Source organism: Dendropsophus ebraccatus, chromosome 15, assembly GCF_027789765.1.
Source record: "Dendropsophus ebraccatus isolate aDenEbr1 chromosome 15, aDenEbr1.pat, whole genome shotgun sequence".
Lineage (NCBI taxonomy): Eukaryota > Metazoa > Chordata > Amphibia > Anura > Hylidae > Dendropsophus > Dendropsophus ebraccatus.
In genome coordinates this window covers 51,578,464-51,602,592 of record NC_091468.1, presented here as the reverse complement: position 1 = coordinate 51,602,592, position 24,129 = coordinate 51,578,464, and the positions used below count along the sequence as shown (strand labels likewise).

The following is a 24,129-nucleotide window of genomic DNA, read 5'->3' as shown; positions in this document are numbered from 1 at the left end:
CCCTATCTAAAGTGGATTGTCTGTGGGAGCTGCCTGAGATAGGACGGAGCGGAGAGGCATGAACCAGACCGCCTCTTCATTCTGATGGGTGGCTCCAGGCCCCATTCTCAGAGCTGCAGGGTTCCTAGCATTCAGACCCCCTGCGATCATACACTTATGCTCTGTTCACAGAGTGGATAAGTGTTAAAGAGGTATTCCGATCTGAAGACGTTATACCCTATCTACTGGAAAGGTATAATAAGCTGATCAGTGGGTGTTTGACCCCTGGGACTCCTACTGATGCCAAAAATTGGGTCAAGCGATCATAGCATAAAGTGCACAGCTTACTCCATTCTATGGGGCTCTTGGAGAATAAACAGAGCAATGACCATTATTATTATTTGCTAACATGATGCGCTTTATTAAATACACTGTACTATCTTGTCTTGGTATCAGTTGGGGCCCCATTGGTCAAACATCAGTGTTCAGTTATCCTGTCCTGTGGATAGGGGATACCTTTTTCAGATGGGAATACTGCTTTTAAGGAGAAGTCCGGCAAAAATTAATATTAAATTATTGTATTGCCCCCCAAAAGTTATACAAATCACCAATATACACTTATTACAGGAAATGCTTATAAAATGTTTTTTCCCTGCACTTACTACTGCATCAAGGCTTTACTTCCTGGATAACATGGTGATGTCACTTCCTGGATAACATGGTGATGTCACTTCCTGGATAAAAATGGTGATGTCACTTCCTGGATAAAAATGGTGATGTCACTTCCTGGATAACATGTTAATGTCAAGACCCGACTCCCAGAGCTGTGCGGGCTGTGGCTGCTGGAGAGAATGATGGCAGGGGGACACAGGGCACTGGAGGGACACTGAGCATCCCTCTGCCATCATCCTCTCCAGCAGCCACAGCCTGCACAGCTCTGGGAGTCGGTCGTGACATCACCATGTTATCCAGGAAGTGACATCACCATGTTATCCAGGAAGTGACATCACCATGTTATCCAGGAAGTGACATCACCATGTTATCCAGGAAGTGACATCACCATGTTATCCAGGAAGTGACATCACCATGTTATCCAGGAAGTGAAGCCTTGATGCAGTAGTAAGTGCAGGGAAAAAAAGCACTTTATAAGCATTACCCGTTATAAGTGTATATTGGGGATTTGTATAACTTTTTGGGGACAATACGTTAATAAAAAATTTCGCCATACTTTTGCTTTATTGGCTGGTACCACTAGACTTAAGCTGCTCCAAACTCTGAACAGTTCGGTTCTCACATAATATTTTCGTCTTAACCAAGTAAAATTTAGCTTCAGACCATAACCACTTGCTGGATCCTCACAACTTTTTCCGCACTTAATCTTGCAGTTCTGTGTAAAGCTATGCTTCAACTTTCTACAGATTGCGCCAGGGTGGATTTGTTTTAAATCAAACTGATTTAAATCACGATTTAAATCACAATTTAAATCACTAGTCCGGAAGGCTTGATTTAAATCAGTGATTTAAATCAAAGTTTCTACCTAAACTAGTTCTTGCTACTTTAACATGCAAGTAGATAAAGATTTTTAGAATCACTTTTTATATTACTTTTTTCTCCCCAGTTTAATGGGTTAATCATTCATATTTGGACACCACTGTTCTGTTGTACTTAGGAAGGAGAAAAATAATCCTGAACTTAATAACAATTTAAATGGATTTATTCAACTGAAACAATAACAACATTACAGCATACGTTATTTGCTTAAACAAACATCCATGTTAACTAATTTGGCTAAACAAAAAAAAAAAAAAAAATAGTCCAAACAATCAGAAACATATTGTCTAACTTCTTGGACTTGGTACTGAAGGGGATGATTCTGTATTCATAGGTTTGTAGAACAATAGGATTAAGGTCTTTTTCTCAACTCTGTTCATGTTGTAACATTTGAGAACATATACAGCCTTTATTCTACTGAGTTAAACAACTCAGCTTTATCTCATGATGGAAGAACCTTTGGATGGTAAAATATTTTCCTCAAAAAGCAGTTTATTGAAAAAAATCCGATTTAAATAAAAAAAATCCGATTTTTTTGATTTTTTAAAAAAAATCATTGATTTTTATCCACCCTGGATTGCGCTCTGTTGCACTGATATGGTTGGCGTCACTGTGTGGCTGTGCAGCTTTGTGTTGCCTCTTGTCTCCTTGAGCCGCCTCCTCCATTCCTCCCATCTACTGTATTCTCCTCCTGCTGATGCCTACACTATGAAGAATGGAGAATAGGGCCTTTAGACTGAATTCACATACAGTAAAACTGGCGGAATGACTGCGTGTCATACTGGCAGTCTATGGGAGGTTCGCGCACCTCCTCTCTCCGCTCGAAAGAATGGACATGTTGTGCGAGCCTCCCATAGACTGCCAGTATGACACAGAGGCTGGCGCAATTCCTCCGCTGCGGAATTCTGTCTTTTTTTCTCAGTGTGAACTGACCCTTAAGCAGAATAACTCTACATATATGGTAACGTAACTTTTTGGAGGAGTCATAAATTATATTCCCAAAGATAAGTTTACCATGCTAAATTTGTGGATTAAAGTGTCCTGTCACTTTAAGAACCTTTTAACATGTCCTATAGATATAAACTGTAAGCTCATAGACTTACATTAGAGCCCATCTCCTGCAGCAAAGCTGGGAGTCAAGTGCAGTGGGGGTCTGAACACCCAGACACCAATTGGTTAAAACTTTTGACTTCTCTCTAGGACATGTCAAAGGGTTTTAAAGAGACAGTGTCAATTTAAATGACCTCAGAAGGAAGCGGAGTGTGTGGTTGGGGGGCTGAGTGGTAGGGTGAGGGGCTGCTCAGGGAAAACAAAGTGTTTCAGCACATTTGTTGTGTTCGGTGGACACCCGTGCTTCCTTAGAGCAACGGAAAATCCTCCTTAAGTAAATTTGGTTGTACTCACAGTCAATTCTTTCATCCTCTACTATAGTACATTATAATCCAGGATGGAAAATCTTGCCTTCATAATGTCCGACCACGCTAATAGTTACAGGCTTTGACTATGATTAGATTTTCTGTAATTCCCCGTCATCTGAAGAATAAATATGAACCAGTTGCTGCTGGGGAAGAGGTTTATAAAGGAAACATTTAGTGTAAAATGTGGAGGATGGCAGCGACCAGCACGGGAGAACGGGAGTGGAAAGCATTTTTACTTTTTATGGGATCTGGGTAAGATTGTTTTCCAGCTTGAGGCCCTTTCTGAATATCTATTTTTATAAAATTAAAGTGAAATATTTTGTCGCTAGCATTGGGTCAGTAAGGGTCAAGTAGGGCTTTATAAATGTGCTTGTCTCAAGCACCAATGCGGCATATAGTATGGATGTCATAGCCAGAGCATAGAAAAAAGGAAAGGCATGTGCCCTGGCATCACATGGATCTGAATGAACACTGTGTAATGCTTAATTCACCCTGTGGTGGCGCTGCAGAGACAATGTCATTGCTGTCAGTTTTCCCCTTATTATCTCTTAGCAAGAATGGGGAAAACTTTTCATCAATTTATTGTTATGGGACCATTGTAAAGGTCTTTTTTAGAGATGAGCGAACCGGGTTCGGGTTCGAGTCGATCCGAACCCGAACGTTCGATATTTGATTAGCGGTGGCTGCTGAACTTGGATAAAGCTCTAAGGTTGTCTGGAAAACATGGATACAGCCAATGACAATTTCCATGATTTCCACATAGCCTAGGGCTTTATCCAAGTTCAGCAGCCACCACTAATCAAATGCCGAAAGTTCGGGTTTGGATCGACTCAAGCATGCTCGAGGTTCGCTCATCTCTAGTCTTTTTACATTAGCTGATTTCTCAGTAGTGGGCCACCACAAACAAGTGCCGATCAGCGAGATTGTCGCTAGTTTTCAGTGCCTTTACGCAACACAAGTAATCGAGTGGCCGGGCTGCATGAACAATCCATGTATCGTTTGTGCGGCTGTGGAAACTGACATCAAAGATATACATATATCTATGCTGTCAGTTTGCAGATCACACAGCAGCCTAGTGCCGAATACTCCTACAGCTTGGAGTGATGCGTGACCCGTTTGCTGATGAATGAAGGTTTGGGTCCTTTTATACACTCAGATATCTTTCAGATTATCTGAAGCCAAAGCAGGAATGGATTTGAAGAGAGGAGGAATCTCAGTCTTTCCTTTATGACTTGTTCTTTTTTTTTTATAGTCTGTTTCTGGCTTTGGCTTCAAAAATCTTTCAGATAATCTGTCTGCGTAAAAGGGCCCTAAAACACACACACAGCCCCAATGTCACTTATAATTATAGCTCTCTCTATTCTTCACCAATCTCTAGTAATTGTTTCTCTTAAGCGTATGTTGCTCTCTGTTTTTGCAGTGTTTTTTTTTTTTGTTTGTTTTTTTTATATATATTTGTAAATCACTTTACAATAGTGCAACTTTTGGGGATTTTGGAAAAATTGCAAAGATAAACAAAAACAGAAAAAAACACAGCAAAACCTCAGTGTGTGAACACAGCCTTCTAGTATGGGATGGACCCACTGCAGGTTTGTTGCAAACTCTCCCAGTTAACATCAGTGAGGTAGTCAAAGATCAAAAAAGTACTGTGTTTTGATCCGTTTTTTTTTAACCTTTTTGATATTGGAAGTAGGGATGGTCCGAGACGAGTTTGATTCGGGTTCGTACGAACCCGAACCCACGGTAACGATTCCCGCTGTCTGCCCGCTCCGTGCAGCGGGCGGATCCAGCGGGAGGACCGCCTGGAAAACTGGGATACAGCCATAGCCATAGGCTGTATCCCAGTTTTCCAGGCGTTCTCCCTGCTGTATCCGCCCGCTCCACGGAGCGGGCAGACATCGGGAATCTGATGCCGAGCGTTCGGGTTCATACGAACCCGAACCTCAGCAGGTTCGGACCATCCCTACTTGGAAGTCATTGGAAAAGTCGATTCAAAACAGATGCACGCAAATGCATCAGTTTTTGCATTTGTTTTTTTTTTTTGCATAACACGGATGAAAAAAATAATCTGCAAAAACGAACCCAGTATTATAGAGGTCCTCGGGTGAAAAAAAAATTTTTCAGGCTAACTGGTGATTTGTAAATGACTTGTGTTTAACAATCTCAAGTCTTCCTGTACTTATCAGCTGCTGTATGCCCTGCTGGACTTGCTGCATTCTTTTATGTCTTACACAGTGCTCTCTGCTGCCACCTCTGTCTGTGACAGGAACTTTGCAGAGCAGTAGCAAATCCCCATAGAAATCCTGTCCTGCTCTGGACAGTTCCTGACATGGACAGAGGTGGCAGCAGAGAGCACTGTGTCAGACTGGAAAGAATACGCCACTTCCTGCAGGACATACAGCAGTTGATAACTACTGGAAGGCTTGAGATTTTTAAATAGAGGTCATTTGCAGATCTGTATAACGTTTTGACAAAGTACCCCTATTAGAGATTTGCAAAAGCACAGTAAATTAGGGCCCTTTGGGGGGGGGTCTGGGGTTGTATGTTTCTGTACCAACATTTTAGATTAATATATTTTTTAAGGGAGCCCATCACCATAAAAATGCGACATAAGCTATCAGCATCATATTATAGAGCAGGAAGAGCTGAGCAGATTGATATATATCTTTATTAGAAAAGATTCAGTATAACTTGTAATTTATTGATTGACATCTCTGATGTTTCCATGCTAAAGAGTCCAGTCCATTAAGGGACTCCGCCCTCTGGACTCCTGGATCAGGAATGTCAATCAACATGTTACAGGTTAGACAGAATCTTTTCCCACAATGTTATATATCAATCTGCTCAGCTCTTCCTGCCCTACAACATGATGGTGATGGATTAGATAGCATCGTCTGGGTGACGTGTTCCCTTTAAGTGATATCAATCAGTGTACTGATTGGATGGGTATGAATGTGGGGACACAAAAGCGGTTTTGCTCCATATATAATGCAATATTTAGGGCAGATGTAGGCATAGCTTTAGCATCGAGTTTAGGTGGTGGCCCCCAGTTTACTAATTCTGGATCTACATGCATGTATTGGACCCCAGCTCCCCAGGCAGTGAATTCATGGGAGGGGGTCTACTTTATGTTATACCTGAGATTTTAGTTTTTGTTTAGACCTTTTCATTCTCAGACACAGCTTATAAGTATAACTAGAAGACAAGCTGTAATGTAGGGGAGAATCTGGAAAGTATGTCGACATCCCAGTTAAATCCTCTCCTGTTGAGAAGCAGCAGCCCCTGTGTGGCCGGTGCCATGTCCTCTATCAAGGCCATCCTTGTCGGTTCAAAGCAAGTTTATTTTACCTTCTTTGAAGTTGTAGACAGACTGGGCTCTGTTTTTCTTAGCATTCTCATAGACTAAAGGCTCCAGAGTATAAGGTAGATGACAAGGAAACATCTGTCCGTCTGCTGAATAAAGATGGACGTTGTGATGACTCTTCCATCAGATCAGTACAGGGTGACGCGGACGCTTTGGATATATCTAGTCCTAGTGTTTTGTGCCGCTCTTCGCTCAGCGTACTGTCGGCCTACAGTTCTCCACTACTGATGATGCAGGAAATGCTAATTTAATCACTTTTTCCTATTGCCCAGGACAGGGATGTAAGTCACGGTCTGGTAATCGTACCTCCCGGAGGGGATGAAAGGTCCCCCGCAGCACTTTGATCTGTCACTGTGCATTGCTGCTAAATGTAAAATGAAAAATCCAAGTAATATAATAAGACTGAACAAATAAGCCCCACTGAAAGCACACCATTAGGCTCCACTTTAATTTAGGACGAGCTGGGAGTGATGTGTCGCCCATCTGCCGATGTATGAGCATGGGGTAAAACACACACAGAGCCCTGATGTCACTCATCATTTCTAGTCATTGATTCTGTTGAGGGTATGTTCACACGTTGCAGACTTTGACTTCCTTATTGAAGTTAATTGGGAAAGTCTGCAATATGTCCTCCATGTGGAAAGTGACGATCAGTGGGGTTCTCTTTTCTGTGTGTGTGTATATATATGTGTATATATATATATATATATATATATATATATATATATATATATATATATATATACACACACACACACTGTGGTAAATTGGATTGAGAGCGTTTTGCAAGGACTCACAATTTTTCAAACTTGGGACTTGGTTTAAGAGCATTGCTTTGGAGCTCCCTGTACTGGATGGTATGGTGAGTGGGGGAGGGGATATCCTGAGTCCAAGACTTCAGGTAGTCCTTGCCAACAAAGGGTTTTCAACCAAATATTAGAAATTAACATTTTATTTACAATTATTTCATTTGTCCAATAACTTTTGACCCCCTAAAATGTGATTGGGATTGTGTACAGGAAATGCTTTAGTTCTTCACATTTTTCTGCAATCATTTTGCCCACTGAATTAAAGCTGTGGTACCTCGGTTAAGGAGTAACTTGGATTGAGAGTGTTTTGCAAGAAGAGCTCACAGTTTTTTCAAAATTGTAACTTGGTTTGAGAGCATTGCTTTGGTGTAAGAGTTCCCTGTACTGGGTGGGAGGGGGAGTGGGGGAAGGGCATGGTCTGTATAGCGGGGTCTACAGCTCTGTACTCTGACCCAGGAAGTCTCCCTCACCTTCCAAATCATAGAAGATCCACTTCAGGCTGAGGCTTGCATCAGGGGACAGGACTGTGGACGTAATCTCTCCATAGCTGTAACTTCTCTATCCCCAGACTCCATAGCTGTAACTTCTCTATCCCCAGACAGAGAGTGTTGCTATATACTGTACTATGCCCATCATTCCCTCATGCTCCCAGCAGTCTTTGTCAGCCCATGTGTTTCCCATCCTCTCCATTCCTGCTATAATGGGCCTGCACTCATACTCAACTATACACACTGCTGCTATAATGTGCCTGCGCTTACACTCAGCCATTCACACTGCTGTATAGGAAAGTTTCTGTCACTGTTCTCGTGCACAGTTCTGTGATTCTCACTTCCTGATTGGTCCATGATGAACACACACCCCTTCCCCGTTGGTGTCATGTGACCACACAGACCTCTGACAGCAGCCCTGATTCTCTATTCTAGCCTGTTGTACTACGCTACTGCAATATAGGGATCTGCAGTTTCATCCTCTATCTACAAACTGCTGCTGGGTTTTTTTCAGGTTTATGCATTTATTATACATTATACTCCACATGCTGATCGCTATACTGTACAGTTACTTATAATATCACATATTCAGCTATTTCTCATTGTTTGTTTCATTTGTTTTACATGTTCATAAAAAAAAAAAGATTTTTGGGATGTGGAACCAATTGTTTGCATTTCAATGATTTTTTAATGGGAAAATTTGCTTTGGTTTAAGAGTAGATTTGGATTGCAAGCGCGGTCCCAGAACGAATTATGCTCGTAATCCAAGGCACCACTCTGTATAGATCTATCGCTGTGCCCTTTTTTTCTGGGATTTTACTATAAATTGCATTAAAAACATTTTTTTTAAAAACTGGAAAAACAGAGCAAAACCTCAGTGTGTGAACTCATCCTTAGAGTAGGGTGGATACACTGCAGATCTGTTGCAAACTCTCTCTGATAACTTCAATAAGGAAGTCAAAATCTGTAATAAATGTGCACTTACCCTTAGAAGGGGTACTTCGGGGGAAAAAATAGTTTTTAAAATAAGTGGTATCAGAAAGTTATATAGCTTTTTATTTAAAGATCTCAAGTCTTCCATTACTTATCAGCTGCTATATGTCCTGCAGGAAGTGGTGTGTTCTTTCCTGGCTGACCAAGTGTTCTCTCTCTGCTGCCACCTCTGTCCATGACAGGAACTGTCCAGAGCAGGTGCAAATCTCAGTAGAAAACCTCTCCTGCTCTGGACAGTTCCTCTTACAGACAGAAAAGGCAGCAGAGAGCACGGTGTCACACTGAAAAGAATACACCACTTCCTGCAGGACATACAGCAGCTGATGACTACTGAAATACTTAAGATTTTTAAATAAAAGTAATTCATATGTAATTCAAATCTATATAACTTTATGACAGCAGGTATACCCCTTTAGGGTACGTTCACACTGACTGGATCCGCAGCAGATTTCATTTAAATAACTGAACACAGCATCAAATCTGCACCATCAAATCTGCTGCAGATCCTGTAGGTATGAACGCACCCTTAAAAGATTTATAAACGCGCATTAAAATAGAACAATTTTTTGGAGCATTTGTCCTCCAAAATTTGGGTAAAAAAGGGGTTGTCTGTAGAGATGAGCGAATTTACAGAACAAATGAAGTGAACTGCTTTGTTAGCTCAGCAATCGGCCTGCTGACGCTCAGCCCTGGTTGCCTGAAATGCTTGTTCCAGTTCTGGAAGACGTTTCCCAAGACTGGATCCAGCTTTTCCAGGCACCCAGATTGGAGCAGCACAGAGCGACATGGACGTCAAAAGCAGCAGGCTGATAAGCAGATTGCCGAGCTAACGCAGCGATTTGCTTAGTTTGTACTGTAGATTCGCTCATCTCTAGTCATCTGGCATTTTACAAAAATCTTCCTATACTGCTGGGCCCTATGGAAAATAGAGAACCTATACTTGTTACTCCTATTTTGCCCCCAGTCTTCTGCTTCCAATACGAGCACTTGGAGCAGAACCTGCCTGCGCATCCAAAATCATTGCCTGAAGAGGGACCCAAGTCTTCAGTTAGAATGGAGAACCATGTCACATATGTAGGCCACTCCCTTATTCATTCTGTATTAGAGCCCCAGAGACAGCCAGTACTCCGCTACCTCTGGCAGCTCCCATAGGGAATATATGGGGGGAATCTGAGGGAGGTGCCGGAGATAGCGGAGTACAGCTTTCTATTGTCTCTGCTGCTTCCATACAGCATGAGTGGAGCGGTGGTCTACATGGGAGACTTAGGTCTTGTGGTCAGAAGGGTTATCTGGGCTTTTAAATCAATGGCCTCCCGATAGACCATCAATACTAGATTAGATTTTAGTTGGATTTGGCTTCCCCTTTATTGGTGCCATTCCGTACTCCATGATGGTCTTTGGTACTTTGGCAGCAATCCCTTTCTTACCAGACAGATTAGTAAAGCACTGATTATAAGATCTGGTTCATTTACACTACGTCTAGTGACCAGCGCCCCCATCAGGTAATCACAGCCTCCTTTATTTTTTCTTGACTCATAGCCTCCTGTTTCCAGGCCCGATGCTAAATGAGGCCTTGCAAAAGATCTGGTAATTAAATATATTATTATCTGCATCTTCAAAGGCTATTTAAGATGGGATTACAATCCAGACAGCAACAAAATAAGGCCGTCTGATTTATGTCGCAGACACTTTTATTGTTTCTTTTTGAATACCAGATGCGGTAGGAAACGTATACCCGTTGTAAATGATCCATTCAATATTTTGTGTTACAATTGCAATAATAAATCAAGGGGTCACAATTTTCCATTGGAATGGCTGCAAATTGGCATTATTACATAGCTAGATATGGGAAATTATATTGTGAAATTCCTGGTACAGTATCACGGTCCATGCAGTACTGGAAAGCAACCAGCAGGTGTCAGTGTTTTGGTACCAGTTTACAATATGATCATCTGATTTACCCACTGTGCATTTATTTGTTTAATTTTTATTTTTTTCTTGTTTTAAAGATTAATATTTGAACTCTTTTTCTCCCCAGGGCTAAAGGAAAGCGCAGAACAGATGGTTAAAAACAAACTAGAGGGAAAGGATAAGCTAACTCCTTGGGAGAAGTACCTGCAGAAGCACAAAGACAAAAAGAAATTGAAGAGAAAGAAGAAGGTAATATTATGGTGTGGGGCCGGGTGATATACCGATATATACACATCCTGTTGTGTGTACATAGCTGTATACACATTCTGTATAATGACAAATAATACTAATGACAGTAGACTAAATTGCACAGCCTTGGTTTGCTGCTTACTGCGTTTGTTTTTGTTTTTTTTTTTCTTTATTGAAAAAAAAATATTGCCAGTTTGTCACAGCCAACTGGGTGTGGCTTGCAGAAGGGGTGTGGTTTGTGGAGGGGTTTGTGTTCTTTGCAAGGCTGCAGCCCCCAACCCTAATTCCTGAACGATGTGTTTGATACAGACTCAAACTAACACACTATGGTATCCTGTCTCTGTAAGCAGAGTTGTTGTCATTACGGGGTGTAATACTGTTATGATTACAGCATAATACACTGCAATATTTTATATTAGTACTACCATATATAGGTGCACGTTTACCAAAAAAAAAAAAGGTTGACCCGACAAAGTTAATTACTTTTTGATAACACATGAGAAAATTCAACATCAAAATGTGTGATAATGTCTGCTATTGCTTAGTCTTTGGGTGCGTTTACACAGAAAGATTTATCTGACAGATTTTGAAGCCAAAGCCAGGAATGAATTTGAAAAGAGGATAGATCCCAGTCTTTCCTTTATGACCTGATCCCTGTTTATAGTCTGCTCCTGGTTTTGGCTTCAAAGATCTGTCAGATAAATCTGTCTGTGTAAACACACCATTAACGTGTTTCTCCCCCTATACGGGTTCATCTGGAGACCAAAGGCTAGGTTGGTCGGGTGGCCCCCAGTGGGTCAAAATAATCAAATAGATGCCACCATTCCTCTCCTGTGTTCCTGTGTTCAAGAAGTGATTACATTTGTCAGGTCAAGTAAACTTGCTGTGTTGCATGTTACCCTGTGACCACACACCCCTTTTGTGGACTATTTAAATGCATTCCCAATAAATATTATTCAGTTTTAGTTTATATTCCACAGTGATATTCTGATTTGAGTGGCACCCGACACCACAATTGTATCTTCTGTACTACTCAGTGGTATGTAATGTCTATATTATAAAGCAGGAGTAGGAAACATTGGCTCACCAGCTGTAACAAAACTACAACTCCCATCATGCCTGGATAGCCAAAGCTTTAGCTTTGGCTGTCCAGGCATGATGGGAGTTGTAGTTTTGTTACAGCTGGTGAGCCAATGTTTCCTACCCCTGTTATAAAGTAATCCCGAAAGCTTGCAGTTCTTAAGGTCCTATTACACGGAACGATTATCGTTTAAAAATTCGCTAAAACGATCGAAATTACACTGGTCAACAAATTTTCAAACGTATTTTGGTTCAGAAATAAAATTATCCATTTCTTAATGATTTTTATGTGCTGAATTCAAATAATCACAAGGAAAAATGTGAATTGTCTCTAGTTTCTATGATATGGAAGAGTTCTCAGGTTACTGTTTTGTGAATTGTATAGAATACAGTATAATAGCCGACATATTCATTACTTCTGCAATCATAAGGAAGCAAGTTTACTGTTCATAAACTTTTTAAATATATTCATAGGAAACTTAGTTCTATCTGAGATCAACTACAATTTACAGGCATATCCAAGAATATTTACAAATTAATTATGTTTATTGAACATAATTATTAAACAGGTCCTTATTCAATGGCTACTGCATTTACACGTCTTTTGTATTCATACATGGGATTGTCTCTGATAACTGTCCAACAGTAATCTGCAAGCATTAATGGGTTCCATTTACCCCGATACCTTGGGCTAGGTTCACACTGCGTTTTTGCAATCCGTTTTTTTCATCTGTTTTTTTTTTTTGCAAAAAAACAGATGAATTTCTGTGCATCCGTTTTTCCATTGACTCCAATTATAAAAAAAAAAAAAAAACGGATCCGTTTTTTTTAACGGGCACAAAAGTAGTGTTGACACTACTTTTGTGTCCGTTAAAAAAATGGATCAGTTTATTTTTTTTATATAATTGAAGTCGATGGAAAAGCAGATCAAAACGGATGCACAAAAATGCATCTGTTTTATTCATCCGTTTTTCGCAAAAAACGGATGAAAAACACGGATAGCAAAAATGCAGTGTGAACCTAGCCTTATAGCATAACTATTGGTCATTCTAAGATGATGCAATATACTAGTTGATGATGCAATACTGATGATGTAAACTTTTCCCAGTATTGTATCACAGGCTATGAGAAGTATAGAAAGTACGTCTATATCTTGAAAATTAGAGCCAATTTCAAAATTTGAACAATTTGCGACCATATAATTACGTAAAAACAATCGTTCATAACGGTAATCAGTGAATGTAATGACCTCAGAATCGTTCGCTAAAAAATCGCTAGTTATCGCTAGCAAACAATCGTTATAGCGAATCTTTGAGCAATAATCGTTACGTGTAATACGGCCTTTAGTCTGGCCGCTAGGCCTGTTTTATCTGTAATGATCAGGAGGAGCCTGCTGGAAAGTGAGCTGTACGCTAATAAAGTGATAGATCAGACACTACCAGCTCCACTTCCCCTATAAGATGATCTCGGGTCATCCGATCTGTTCTCAGCTCATGACGTACAGGTCACAGAACTTTCTTACAAACCTGACCCATACAAAGGGTAGAATCTGGAGATATTTATTGTGTCTGTGCCTATGGGGCTTGCTGTAAAGCATATTACTAAATGCCGTTAAAAACAGCTCAAGCAATAATGCCACTAATTTACTAAAATGTTAAAAAAAAATTATAATTAGAACATACATAATACCTTTCCTTTAACCGCTTGATGACTAATGATGAGTATGCTTCAGAGTCAGACAATGATCGCATCACATTGAGCATACTTGTCATGCCACCTTGAGCAAAAAAGTTATACTTAAAGGAGAAGTCCAGTGAAAATTTTTATTTAAGTATTGTATTGCCCCCCCAAAAGTTATACACATTACCAATATACACTTATTACGGGAAATGCTTATAAAGTGCTTTTTTCCCTGCACTTACTACTGCATCAAGGCTTCACTTCCTGGATAACATGGTGATGTCACTTCCTGGATAACATGGTAATGTCACTTCCTGGATAACATGGTAATGTCACTTCCTGGATAACATGGTAATGTCACTTCCTGGATAACATGGTAATGTCACTTCCTGGATAACATGGTGATGTCACTTCCTGGATAAAATGGTGATGTCATGACCCAACTCCCAAAGCTGTGCGGGCTGTGGCTGCTGGAGAGGATGATGGCAGGGGGACACTGAGGGACACAGGGCACTGGAGGGACACTGAGCATCCCCCTGCCATCATCTCTCCAGCAGCCACAGCCCGCACAGCTCTGGGAGTCGGGTCGTGACATCACCATTTTATTCAGGAAGTGACATCACCATGTTATCCAGGGAGTGACATCACCATGTTATCCAGGGAGTGACATCACCATGTTATCCAGGAAGTGACATCACTATGTTATCCAGGAAGTGACATCACCATGTTATCCAGGAAGTGACATCACCATGTTATCCAGGAAGTGACATCACCATGTTATCCAGGAAGTGACATCACCATGTTATCCAGGAAGTGAAGCCTTGATGCAGTAGTAAGTGCAAGGAAAAAAAAGCACTTTATAAGCATTTCCCATAATACGTGTATATTGGTGATTTGTATAACTTTTGGGGGCAATACAATACTTTAATACAAATTTTCGCCTGACTTTTTTTTTAAAGGGAAAAGTCAAGAAGATAATTTATGTTCCTCGTCCTTCCAGAAGATAAGTAATGTGTGAATACATTTAGTTGACAACAATGCCAAGGAGTATGAGAACACTTGACGGAACTGGAATCCCAGGAGATGCTTTGGCTCTCTAAGGGTTAATACCACTTGCCATCTCCAGCACGAGATATAACCCGAGCTGCTGATTCTGTGTACATTTGTACCGCCAGCCACGTGTTTTAATTTCGGCCTGGCGCTCTTCTCGCACATCAATCACAAACATATGTGACAGAGAGAAAAATAAGCTTGTTACGGCCGTAGCCGTGCGTCGGCTTTGATCTTTGTTTTCGCTGTGTTTTGGAATGTTGGAGAGGCCTCCGAAAGAAAAAAAAAAACTCATTTGTGTCTCTGAACATATCATAAAATCCTAAGACGCTGCCGTCCGAGTCCAGGCCAAGGAGGGCTCCATGCATCAAAACCGCACAATTTCATTTACTTATCTTTATTTATTCTACTTTTTTTTTTTTTTTTTTTTTGCAATAGCAAAGGGGCTGGTATTGTGTGGTCTGACCCCATGTGGAAATCGTAGTTATGTGTTATTGTAGCACGCGCGCCGCACTCCGTTTCATTTGTTTAACGTTTCCTAATGATAGGGTCAGTCCTGGCGGCGCAGTATAAGAAACAGCAATTGCATAACATGGGTCATATCACTGATAGAGACTTCTTATAGGACAGATGGGTGTTATTCGGAACATGGCATCTGATAGCTATATAGAATGCTACTCACAGAATAGGTGCTGAGTATATGATCGATGGACGCTTGAACACTGGACCCCTAACAATCAGAAAAGAGGAAGAGAATATATATGTTAAATGGTATAGTAACATCTACAGTTTAAAGGGGTACTCTGATGAATCAATCAATTGACAGATTGGTAAATTCTCAAGTCGTCCAGCACTTATCAGCTGCTATATGTCCTGCAAGAAGTGGTGTATTCTTTCCAGTCTGGCATTGTTCTCTCTGCTGCCGGAGAACTGTCCAGAGCAATAGAGGTTTTCCATGGGGATTTGCTACTGCTCTGGACAATTCCTGTCATGGACAGAGGTGGCAGAAGAGAGAACTGTGTCAGACTGGAGAGAATACACCACTTTCTGCAGGACATACAGCAGCTGAGAAGTACTGGAAGGCTTGAGATTCAAATGTAGACAGAACTATTAACAAGGCTGAAGAAGGACATAGCAGAAAAGCCAAGGGAGCCAGTAGGAGAAAACCATACCTGCACCATGCAATGGGAAATTCTTGGTGTGGATAAAGCAATGGCCCGACCTCATCACTCACACTTTTTGGCATCCCATCTAGGGTGTGTTCATATGGACTGAAATTCTGAAGATTTATTGCAATTTTTAACTTTCCTATTTAAGTTCATTGTTAAAATCTGCAACTTATCTGTGGAGTATTCAGTTCTGGACAGCCCCTAATTTTCATGAGGATCCTTTAACAAGAGGCTGATCATCAAGTGGCTCCCCAGCGATCAGCTGTAATCTGTGGGGAAACTGGTCAGTAGCTCTGCAGAGAAAGTAAACATGACACCTATTCACATCAATGGGCTGTGTAAAAGCGTGACAGGTCAGACACTCCAGAGCAAGGTTAAGGGTACTATCCACCAAGCGATTTTTTGACGATAAGCGATTTTAAACGACCGCTACGACAAACAACCCGAAATCGTTCACCCAATTACACGGAACGATGAAAGTTATTTATGATTTTTAGAACAGCCGTTTAGTCGTCGCTATTGCGTACATTTCAGCTGTGAATTCTTATTCCAGCGAACGATCAAACGATAAAAATAGGTCCAGATCCTATTAAACGATCAATGATTTCTCATTGATCGTTTAATCTTTGCCTGCTGTTACACAGAACGATTATCGTTCAAATCCAAACGATCTAACTATTTTTTGAACGACAATCGTCCCGTGGAATTGGGCCCTAACTTTGACCAATAGAATATGATCCTAAACAGAGGACAGAGCCTTTATTATTGGGGTCTTACCACCATATACAAACCATAGGGAATAAATGTCTGACTACTTGGATCCTCTGTGATCCTGAGAATTGGACTCTGAATGGAGCGGCATTGCTCAGACTTAATCGTAATGTAGAATTGATTCAGAACTAAATTTGGCTGAATGTGTCTAAAATGACGTTGTATCTTACAGGAGAGCGTAGAAGAATCTGAGGATGAGGATGACGTCCCATCTGATGTTGATCTCAATGACCCGTTTTTCTCTGAAGAGCTGAAGAAGCCAGGTAATCTATCTTGTCTCGTTTTTTCTGCATCCGTTCGTCAGGAGAGAAATGGACGCCTTCTTTTATCGAAAATCCGTACATGTCCTTATTATAATATTTTGCACTTCAGGTCTGCATAAGAAATCTGCAGGTGGCAAGAGTAAGGAAGACCAAGAATCGTCTGAAGATGAGGAAGAGCAAGAGAAACAGAGAGTAAGTGACCCCTGTTTCAGGCCATGTTCACACAACGTATATTGTCGTAAAAGTACGGCCGTTGTTGCCGATTGCAACAACGGCTGTGATTATTACGAACATATACATTACCTTGCCATCTATGGAATCCCGTCCGGAGCGTATACACATAGTATACGCTCTGGCCGGGATCTCTAGCGGAACTGCAAACAACTGACTTGCCAGTTTTCTGCGGCCGCTATTCATTGAATAGCGGCCGCAGAAAACCCTGTCAGTGCACACTATGGAGCTAACGGTTCCGGACGCAAGCTCCATAGTGTGCAGTGGAGAGTTCTAATGAGGGCGCGCACGGATGCGCTCGCATCAGAACTCTGCGGTGCTAAAGATCATTCAGCCGGTACTGCAGTACTGGCCAAGATGATGCTTAATGAGACTGCCCGTTATCTTACGAGGTCTGAACATTGCCCAATTGTGTGTTGTTTTGCTGACAATCCTACACAACAGCTAACATTAAAAGAGAACAGTGAGTTTAAACAGGTCTCACATTACTCGCTGATTGGAGCTTGTTGGCTGTCTCCCGTCAGGCAATATAAAAGAACTCTTAGGGCCTTGGTCGATTATTTGCAGTGACGGACGATAATTATTTGGTTTAACCCATAGCTGCACCAGGACGTTACTGAACGTCCTCCTGCCGCTATGGGAGTTCAGAGGGGGGTCGCGCGGCGACCCCCCCCCTCTGAACTGCCGCGATCCCGGGTGCCGCATGTAGCCCGGGATCGCGGCTATTAGCGGGCACGGTTCGATCGTCGTGCCCGCTAATTAAGTACTTAGAAGCAGCTGTCAAAGTTGACAGCTGCTTCTAAATACTTGCTCATATCCATCCCTGGTGGTCTAGTTGGGGGATCGCCCCCCCCTCCCCCGCGGCGCGATTGCGGGGGGGCGATCCCCGCATCCATCCCGGGCCGGGGTCTGTGCCGTAATGGCGCTGATCCCGGCTTGGCATTCTATTGCTTTCGGCTGCAGCAGCCAAAAGCAATAGAACACCGATCTTATGGATTCATGCAGTATAACTATACTGCATGGATCTCTATGAGAGATCAGAGTGCATATACTAGAAGTCCCCCAGGGGGGCTTCTAGTATATGTGTAAAGTAAAAGAAAAATTTATTTTTAATAACACAAAATCCCCTCCCCTAATAAAAGTCTGAATCACCCCCCTTTCCCCATTTTATAAATAAAAATAAATAAATAAACAAACATGTTTGCTATTGCCGCGTGCGTAATCGCCCGAACTATTAATTAATCACATTCCTGATCTCACACGGTAAACGGCGTCAGCGCAAAAAAATCCCAAAGTGCAAAATTGCGCATTTTTGGTCGCATCAAATCCAGAATAATTGTAATAAAAAGCGATCAATAAGTCGTTTATGCGCAATCAAGGTACCGATAGAAAGATCACATCATGGCGCAAAAAATGACACCTCACACAGACCCATAGACCAAAGGATAAAAGCGCTATAAGCCTGGGAATGGAGCGATTTTAAGGAACATATATTTTCTTTAAAAGGTTTTAATTTTTTACAAGCCATCAAATAAAAGTTATACATGTTACATATTGTTGTAATCGTAACAACTTAAGGAACATATATAACAAGTCAGTTTTACCCTAGGGCGAACGGAGTAAAAACATTTATTTTTTATGCCCGTCTAAATTTAAGTGCGCCAAATTAAGTAAATTGGAGCCTCTTAAATTTGATACATTTTTCTCACCATCCACGTACAAGCTAAGAGCGGGAGTAATGTTCTGGCATAATTTTGTGTGTGTGTGTGTGTGTAAAAGATGTTGGTGTTTGGAGGGGGGGGGGGTTGAACAGATCATACCTGAACCACCTTTTTGAAAAATGGTGACAGCATTGGGAAACAGGTAAAAGTCATAGATTTTTGTGCAAAGGAGATTAAAAAAATCAGTATTTTTTACATTTGTAAATGTAATGTTATGCATTTTGCAAACACATTTCAGGGAATCTATTAATACAGTGCAAACTCACACAGTCTGCTACTGCGCCAAGTTAGTTGGTTTACTTTAGGCAGGGGTAGTGTGCCAAAATTGTATTTATAGGCACATGGTATTGTATAGGTAAGGGATTATCCAGCATTGAGCAATATCACTGCTGGTGGATAGAAAACAATAAGATGATTATGCTTACCTGTCCACGCTCCTCCTTTTTGGATCTGTTTTTAGCTGTAAGAACTTTGTTTTATGAAACAAAAAACAAGCAAAAAACCTGTGTGAACATAGTCTTAGGCCAGAGCTACACGACAGCTTTAGTTATGGTACACAGAGATTGCAATTTCATATCGCGACAAGGTTTTCTGTTGAGACATTTAAAGGGGCTGTCTGGGCCTTTTTTTAAATAGATTTTTATTATTGTTTTGATATTTAGTTGTTTTATTTTCTTTTAAATTAACAACCACCTCTATCATAGTCGTACAACAGCCAGTTATACACTTTTTTGGTCTAAGCAAAGTCCCATGTAGCTTAAAGAGGTATTACACTCAATCATAACTTTTCATATGTTGCTGCCCATGAGATTTACTATTCATTCCATACTTATCTATTCAGTCTCCTTCCCCCAGTTCTGAGCTGCTGCTTTCTGCTGGAGACACAACTAGATAACAGCTTTTATTGAATTTTTTTAAAGTAAATTTTTTAACATAACATGCTTGATACATTAGCAGATTTGTACAATTGGCACTACGTAAAGCGCTTCCCAACAGATCAACAGAAAACTGAAATAGAGTATAACAAAGGAAATAAAATCAAAACAAAACATCAGGTCTTAGGCCTGGTACGTTTCAACCAATTTGGGAAGTTCTTAGTATGATAATTTATAGCATGAAAGCAAAGTAATAAAGGTTTATAACTAGAGATGAGCGAACCGGGTTCGGGCTCGAGTCCTAACCCGAACGTTCGGTATTTGATTAGCTGGGGCTGCTGAACTTGGATAAAGCTCTAAGGTTGTCTGGAAAACATGGAGACAGCCAATGACTATATCCATGTTTTCCACATAGCCTTAGGGCTTTATCCAAGTTCAGCAGCCACCGCTAATCAAATGCCGAAAGTTCGGGTTCGGATCGACTCGAGCATGCTCCAGGTTTGCTCATCTCTATAACCCAAAGATCCACTATTCTAAAGTTTGGTAAGCAGGGTCCCATACATCATTAAAGAAAGAGATGGATTGTCTCCCCAATGATATAACCTTCCATATGTGTACGTAGTATTAATTTAGCAGTTACCACTGCTTGTTGCACAGTAGGGTGTTTGACTTCCAATATCTGGTCAGCAAAATTTTAAAGATTATGAACATTCTCGATGGGGGAGGGATGGCCTTAACTAATATTAATAATAAAACATTAAAATAATTGTGGACTCCAAGAGGAGAGAGTGGGAAAGATCACAGAGAAGAGGTGTTTGCTTTCAGCCCAATATGTATCAATACATGGGCAAAATCACAGAATATGAGAGAGGGAGATCCCAATTGTCCACAGCCCCTCCAGCAATGGTTAGAGGCTGTATGGTAAATTATTGCCCAACGATCCGAGGTATAGTACCACCGTAGAATAGTTTTAAGCGCTGACTCAATATGTGAGCTGTTTTGTATATGATACAGTAACAGGAATCGCATCGGATTTGGCTGCGGAACTCACAACGTGAAGTCCGTTGTGATCTGGTACGTGTGAAGACACCCTTAGGCAGGGAGAACTTTTTCTGAAGACCATGAAAGGTGGATAATACTTCCCCAACTCTCAGTTGATCCACTTTGTGTATGCCCTTATTAATCCAACGAGACGAATCAAGCTCTGGGTAAGTCATTATAGAAAAGATAATGGAAGGTCGCCTAGAGGCATCTAAGTGGAAGTGTCACTTAAAGGAAGCCTGTCGGAAGCCGTGGGCGCATTCTCCAGAGATGAGTCCGACACCCATAGAGAATGACTGCTCCAGGGAGTGACATGGTAAGATTCGATTTGCACCCATCATGATACCTCGGTGGGTTTTCACCAATTGCGCATTAGAACGAAAGCCAGTCTGGGTTTTTTTATATTGCCATATGAAGCGAGACATCACCCTATGGAGTTTTGTGTAAAAAAAAAAAAAAAAAAGCCAGAAGAAATAGATATAGAAAGGGTGCGATACAAATATAAAATTTTAGATAAGCAAAACACTTTAAAGGACGCAACTCTTCCAACCCAGGAAATTTTTAAACTTAGACATGGTTTGGCAGAGGCTAAATAAATAACAGTGAGATGTGCGCCCAACTATGAGAAATTTAAAGGAGCACACAAATTATCGTTACTGCTGCCTGACCTGCAACTGATCAGTCGGTGTAAGGGCTTATCAAATGAGCACCAATGTATTAGACTTATGGATCGGTGTATACGGGCCTTATTAGCTGCGGGCTGTGTGACAACTAATATTTCCATGTTGTCTGGCTAAGGGTGTCTGGTGTTTTCTGCCTCACTAATGGCATCATGGCTGCTCCACTTATACAGTCGGAGTGATCGTACCTGTGCTAAATCAGTTCACTTTTTTCTCATGTACTGTATAAATGTGAACCAGAACCTCAGTGGGAGGGAAACCCAAAGTAATCCTGCGAGGCTGCTAGAGGGCGAAAGAAAAAACAAAAAAAAAATACAAACAATGGGAATACTGAGAGAGATTGAATTTTATGGCTAGTTAAGGGAAAAACAGGGTTGCTGTGTAATGCTGGAAAGTGAAATGAAATTTTTTTTTTCAGCAACATGCCTGTGGACTGGCAACCGGATCACAAAACCACTGCAGTGTGTAATGATACATTTCATGGTTTGTTTCAAACGGGTAAACACATGACAGAGGATTTATGTATTGGCCTGGTCTATTCGGTCAGACACCTTTGTCTGCATCAGGAGTGTTTACACTGCCGGCTAATGAAATTACCGACTGACGAGGAAGTGGTCGCGTTACTGACAGTGATCCTGTACGGCACATTTCTGCTGATTTACGCTAACAAACATCACTAGATTACAGTTCATTCTATCGTATTACAGTACATGGAAATTTGCTGTTCCCACATGCACCATCTGTAAGAACAATTTAGTTGTGATTGTCCATAGAAGTTGTTGGTGGACCAGAACTTGCGGACAGGAAGTACATTAGGATAAACCCTCATCAGAGACTTGAGGTTCAGCGAAATAGCTTCACGCCTACACTAAATCTAGCGTGGTACCAGCAGCACACAATTAAGTATATTTAGTATTCCATACTAAATTTGCTTGTTCCTGTTATTTCATCCTCTTCTGTTTAAGCAGCTAGCGGACACAATATCTGCCCAGTTACCTGTACAGAAGTGATTTATGTGCTGTAGAGGAAGTATATAGATAAAGTTCTTCCTCTGGTCACAGCAGGTTTGTTGGAGCATGAATATAGGGAGGCAGGTTCAGGCGTGTATCCTGGGACAGCTGTTTCGGGATTACGCCCTTCTTCCGGCCAAAAAGAAGAGAGTAATCCCGATATTGCTATCCCAGGATACCTGTACCTACTTCATCTGTTCCCCTCCCTGGATTTATTCCCTGAAAAAGAAAAAAAAGGACAAGGCACCGGCGCCTGGTGTGATACCAGAGGGTGGATGAGAGAGTGAGAGAGGTAATGCGCTCACCTGGTAGCCACTTGGGCTTGAAGCGTATCACCCTACTTAGGGGTACTGGATACGTTGCACCTTACGGCTGAAGAAAGTGGTGAAAGCAAACAGTGGCTGCCAAAGCTAGATGAACCCACGGACGGGATACTCCCGGATTGGGGGCCCGTAGTGACAGTGTTGCTTGGAGAGAGGAGAAAAAAATCGGGTACGAAGATCCAGCGCTGCCACTGTATGCAGACAGTTGCACCAACGTGTAGGAGAACAGATTGCACTTTATTCAGAAAAGCACGAGGTTGGGGGCGTGGCTTAGCGATGGAGCCGTGAAGACGTGTTTCACTGGAGCTCCGTTCCAGCGGCCGCCTGCAGACATCGTCAGCGGATACTAATACCGGCTATCTGTCATGCCCAAGCCTCAGGGCATCCCTGCAGACCCCCTGACCCGCCCGTTGACCAGGTCTACCACCTCCACACCTGGCATTGACCGTTTCTTCAGGCCGTCCCCGGCAGCGCTGCAGGCCCCCATGCGCAGCAACATGGCGCCGGCCTCCTCCTCACAGCATAGCACCGCGGAGTTTAATCCTGATGCTTCCTCAGAGGCTTGGGGTGACCAGCTTCCCTCCGGTTCTGCCAATGCCGAGACCCTGGACTGTTATCCGCCTGCTAGAGGGTCTCCCCCGACACTAGGGGCGATGGACACGGACCCCTCTGGACACGTGCTGCAGGACTCACCCTCCGCCATTGTGCACAGTGAGTTACAGCTGCTTCGCAGCCTAATACAAGCCCTCCCCTCCAAGCAAGACCTGGACCAGGTACTGCAGCGAATAGAGGCTGCATAGCAGCAAGCGTTAGAGGCTGTGAGGGAAGACGTGACAGCATTAGACGTCCGCACCTCGTCTGCGGAAGACGCCATAGCCGCCCTCACCTCCAGAGTCTCCTCCCTAGAAGCTGATTCCGCCCGCTCCCGGAGCCATTTGCAAGCTATGGCCCTTTTAGTGGACGATCAGGAGAACCGAGGGAGACGCAACAACGTCCGGCTGAAGGGCCTTCCTGAACGTGGCCCGCAGGATGACCTACTATCTCGGGTCCCCGCCATCTTCAATCTTATTACCCGTCGCCCCGCAGACGCCACCTATGTGATAGACCGGGTGCACCGTGTGGCGAGAACCCAATCTGCAGATGGACCGCCCAGGGATATCCTGTGCAGACTACATTATTATGTGGACAAGGAGGCCATTCTACGAGCTGCACGGGATTACGGGGAGATAAACTTTGAGGATGCGACTATCCGCCTATTCCCTGATGTTTCCTCCCGCACCCTCTCCATGCGCAGGTCCTTGCAGCCTCTCTTAGGGACCATACGAGAAGCGGGAGCCTCGTATAGATGGGGCCATCCCTTTCATGTCATTGTGAAGAAACAGGAGAATACCTTCCTGCTCCGCTGTCCGGACGAGCTGCCGAGCCTGTTCGCCTTCCTCGGGGTCCCACCGATCTCTATTCCCGACTGGCTGT

The 24,129-nt window shown here is 42.2% G+C and overlaps 1 protein-coding gene across 1 annotated transcript in view; it reads left to right on the top strand.

Annotated features, from left to right (window-relative positions):
- The window catches only part of ESF1 (ESF1 nucleolar pre-rRNA processing protein homolog), a 62,558-nt gene that overhangs the window by 22,780 nt on the left and 15,649 nt on the right, over nt 1-24,129 (top strand). The window contains exons 10-12 of the mRNA XM_069954392.1: nt 10,641-10,762; nt 16,685-16,775; nt 16,885-16,967. Of these exons, the coding sequence (XP_069810493.1) occupies nt 10,641-10,762; nt 16,685-16,775; nt 16,885-16,967 (296 nt within the window). The remainder of the gene's footprint in view (nt 1-10,640; nt 10,763-16,684; nt 16,776-16,884; nt 16,968-24,129) is intronic.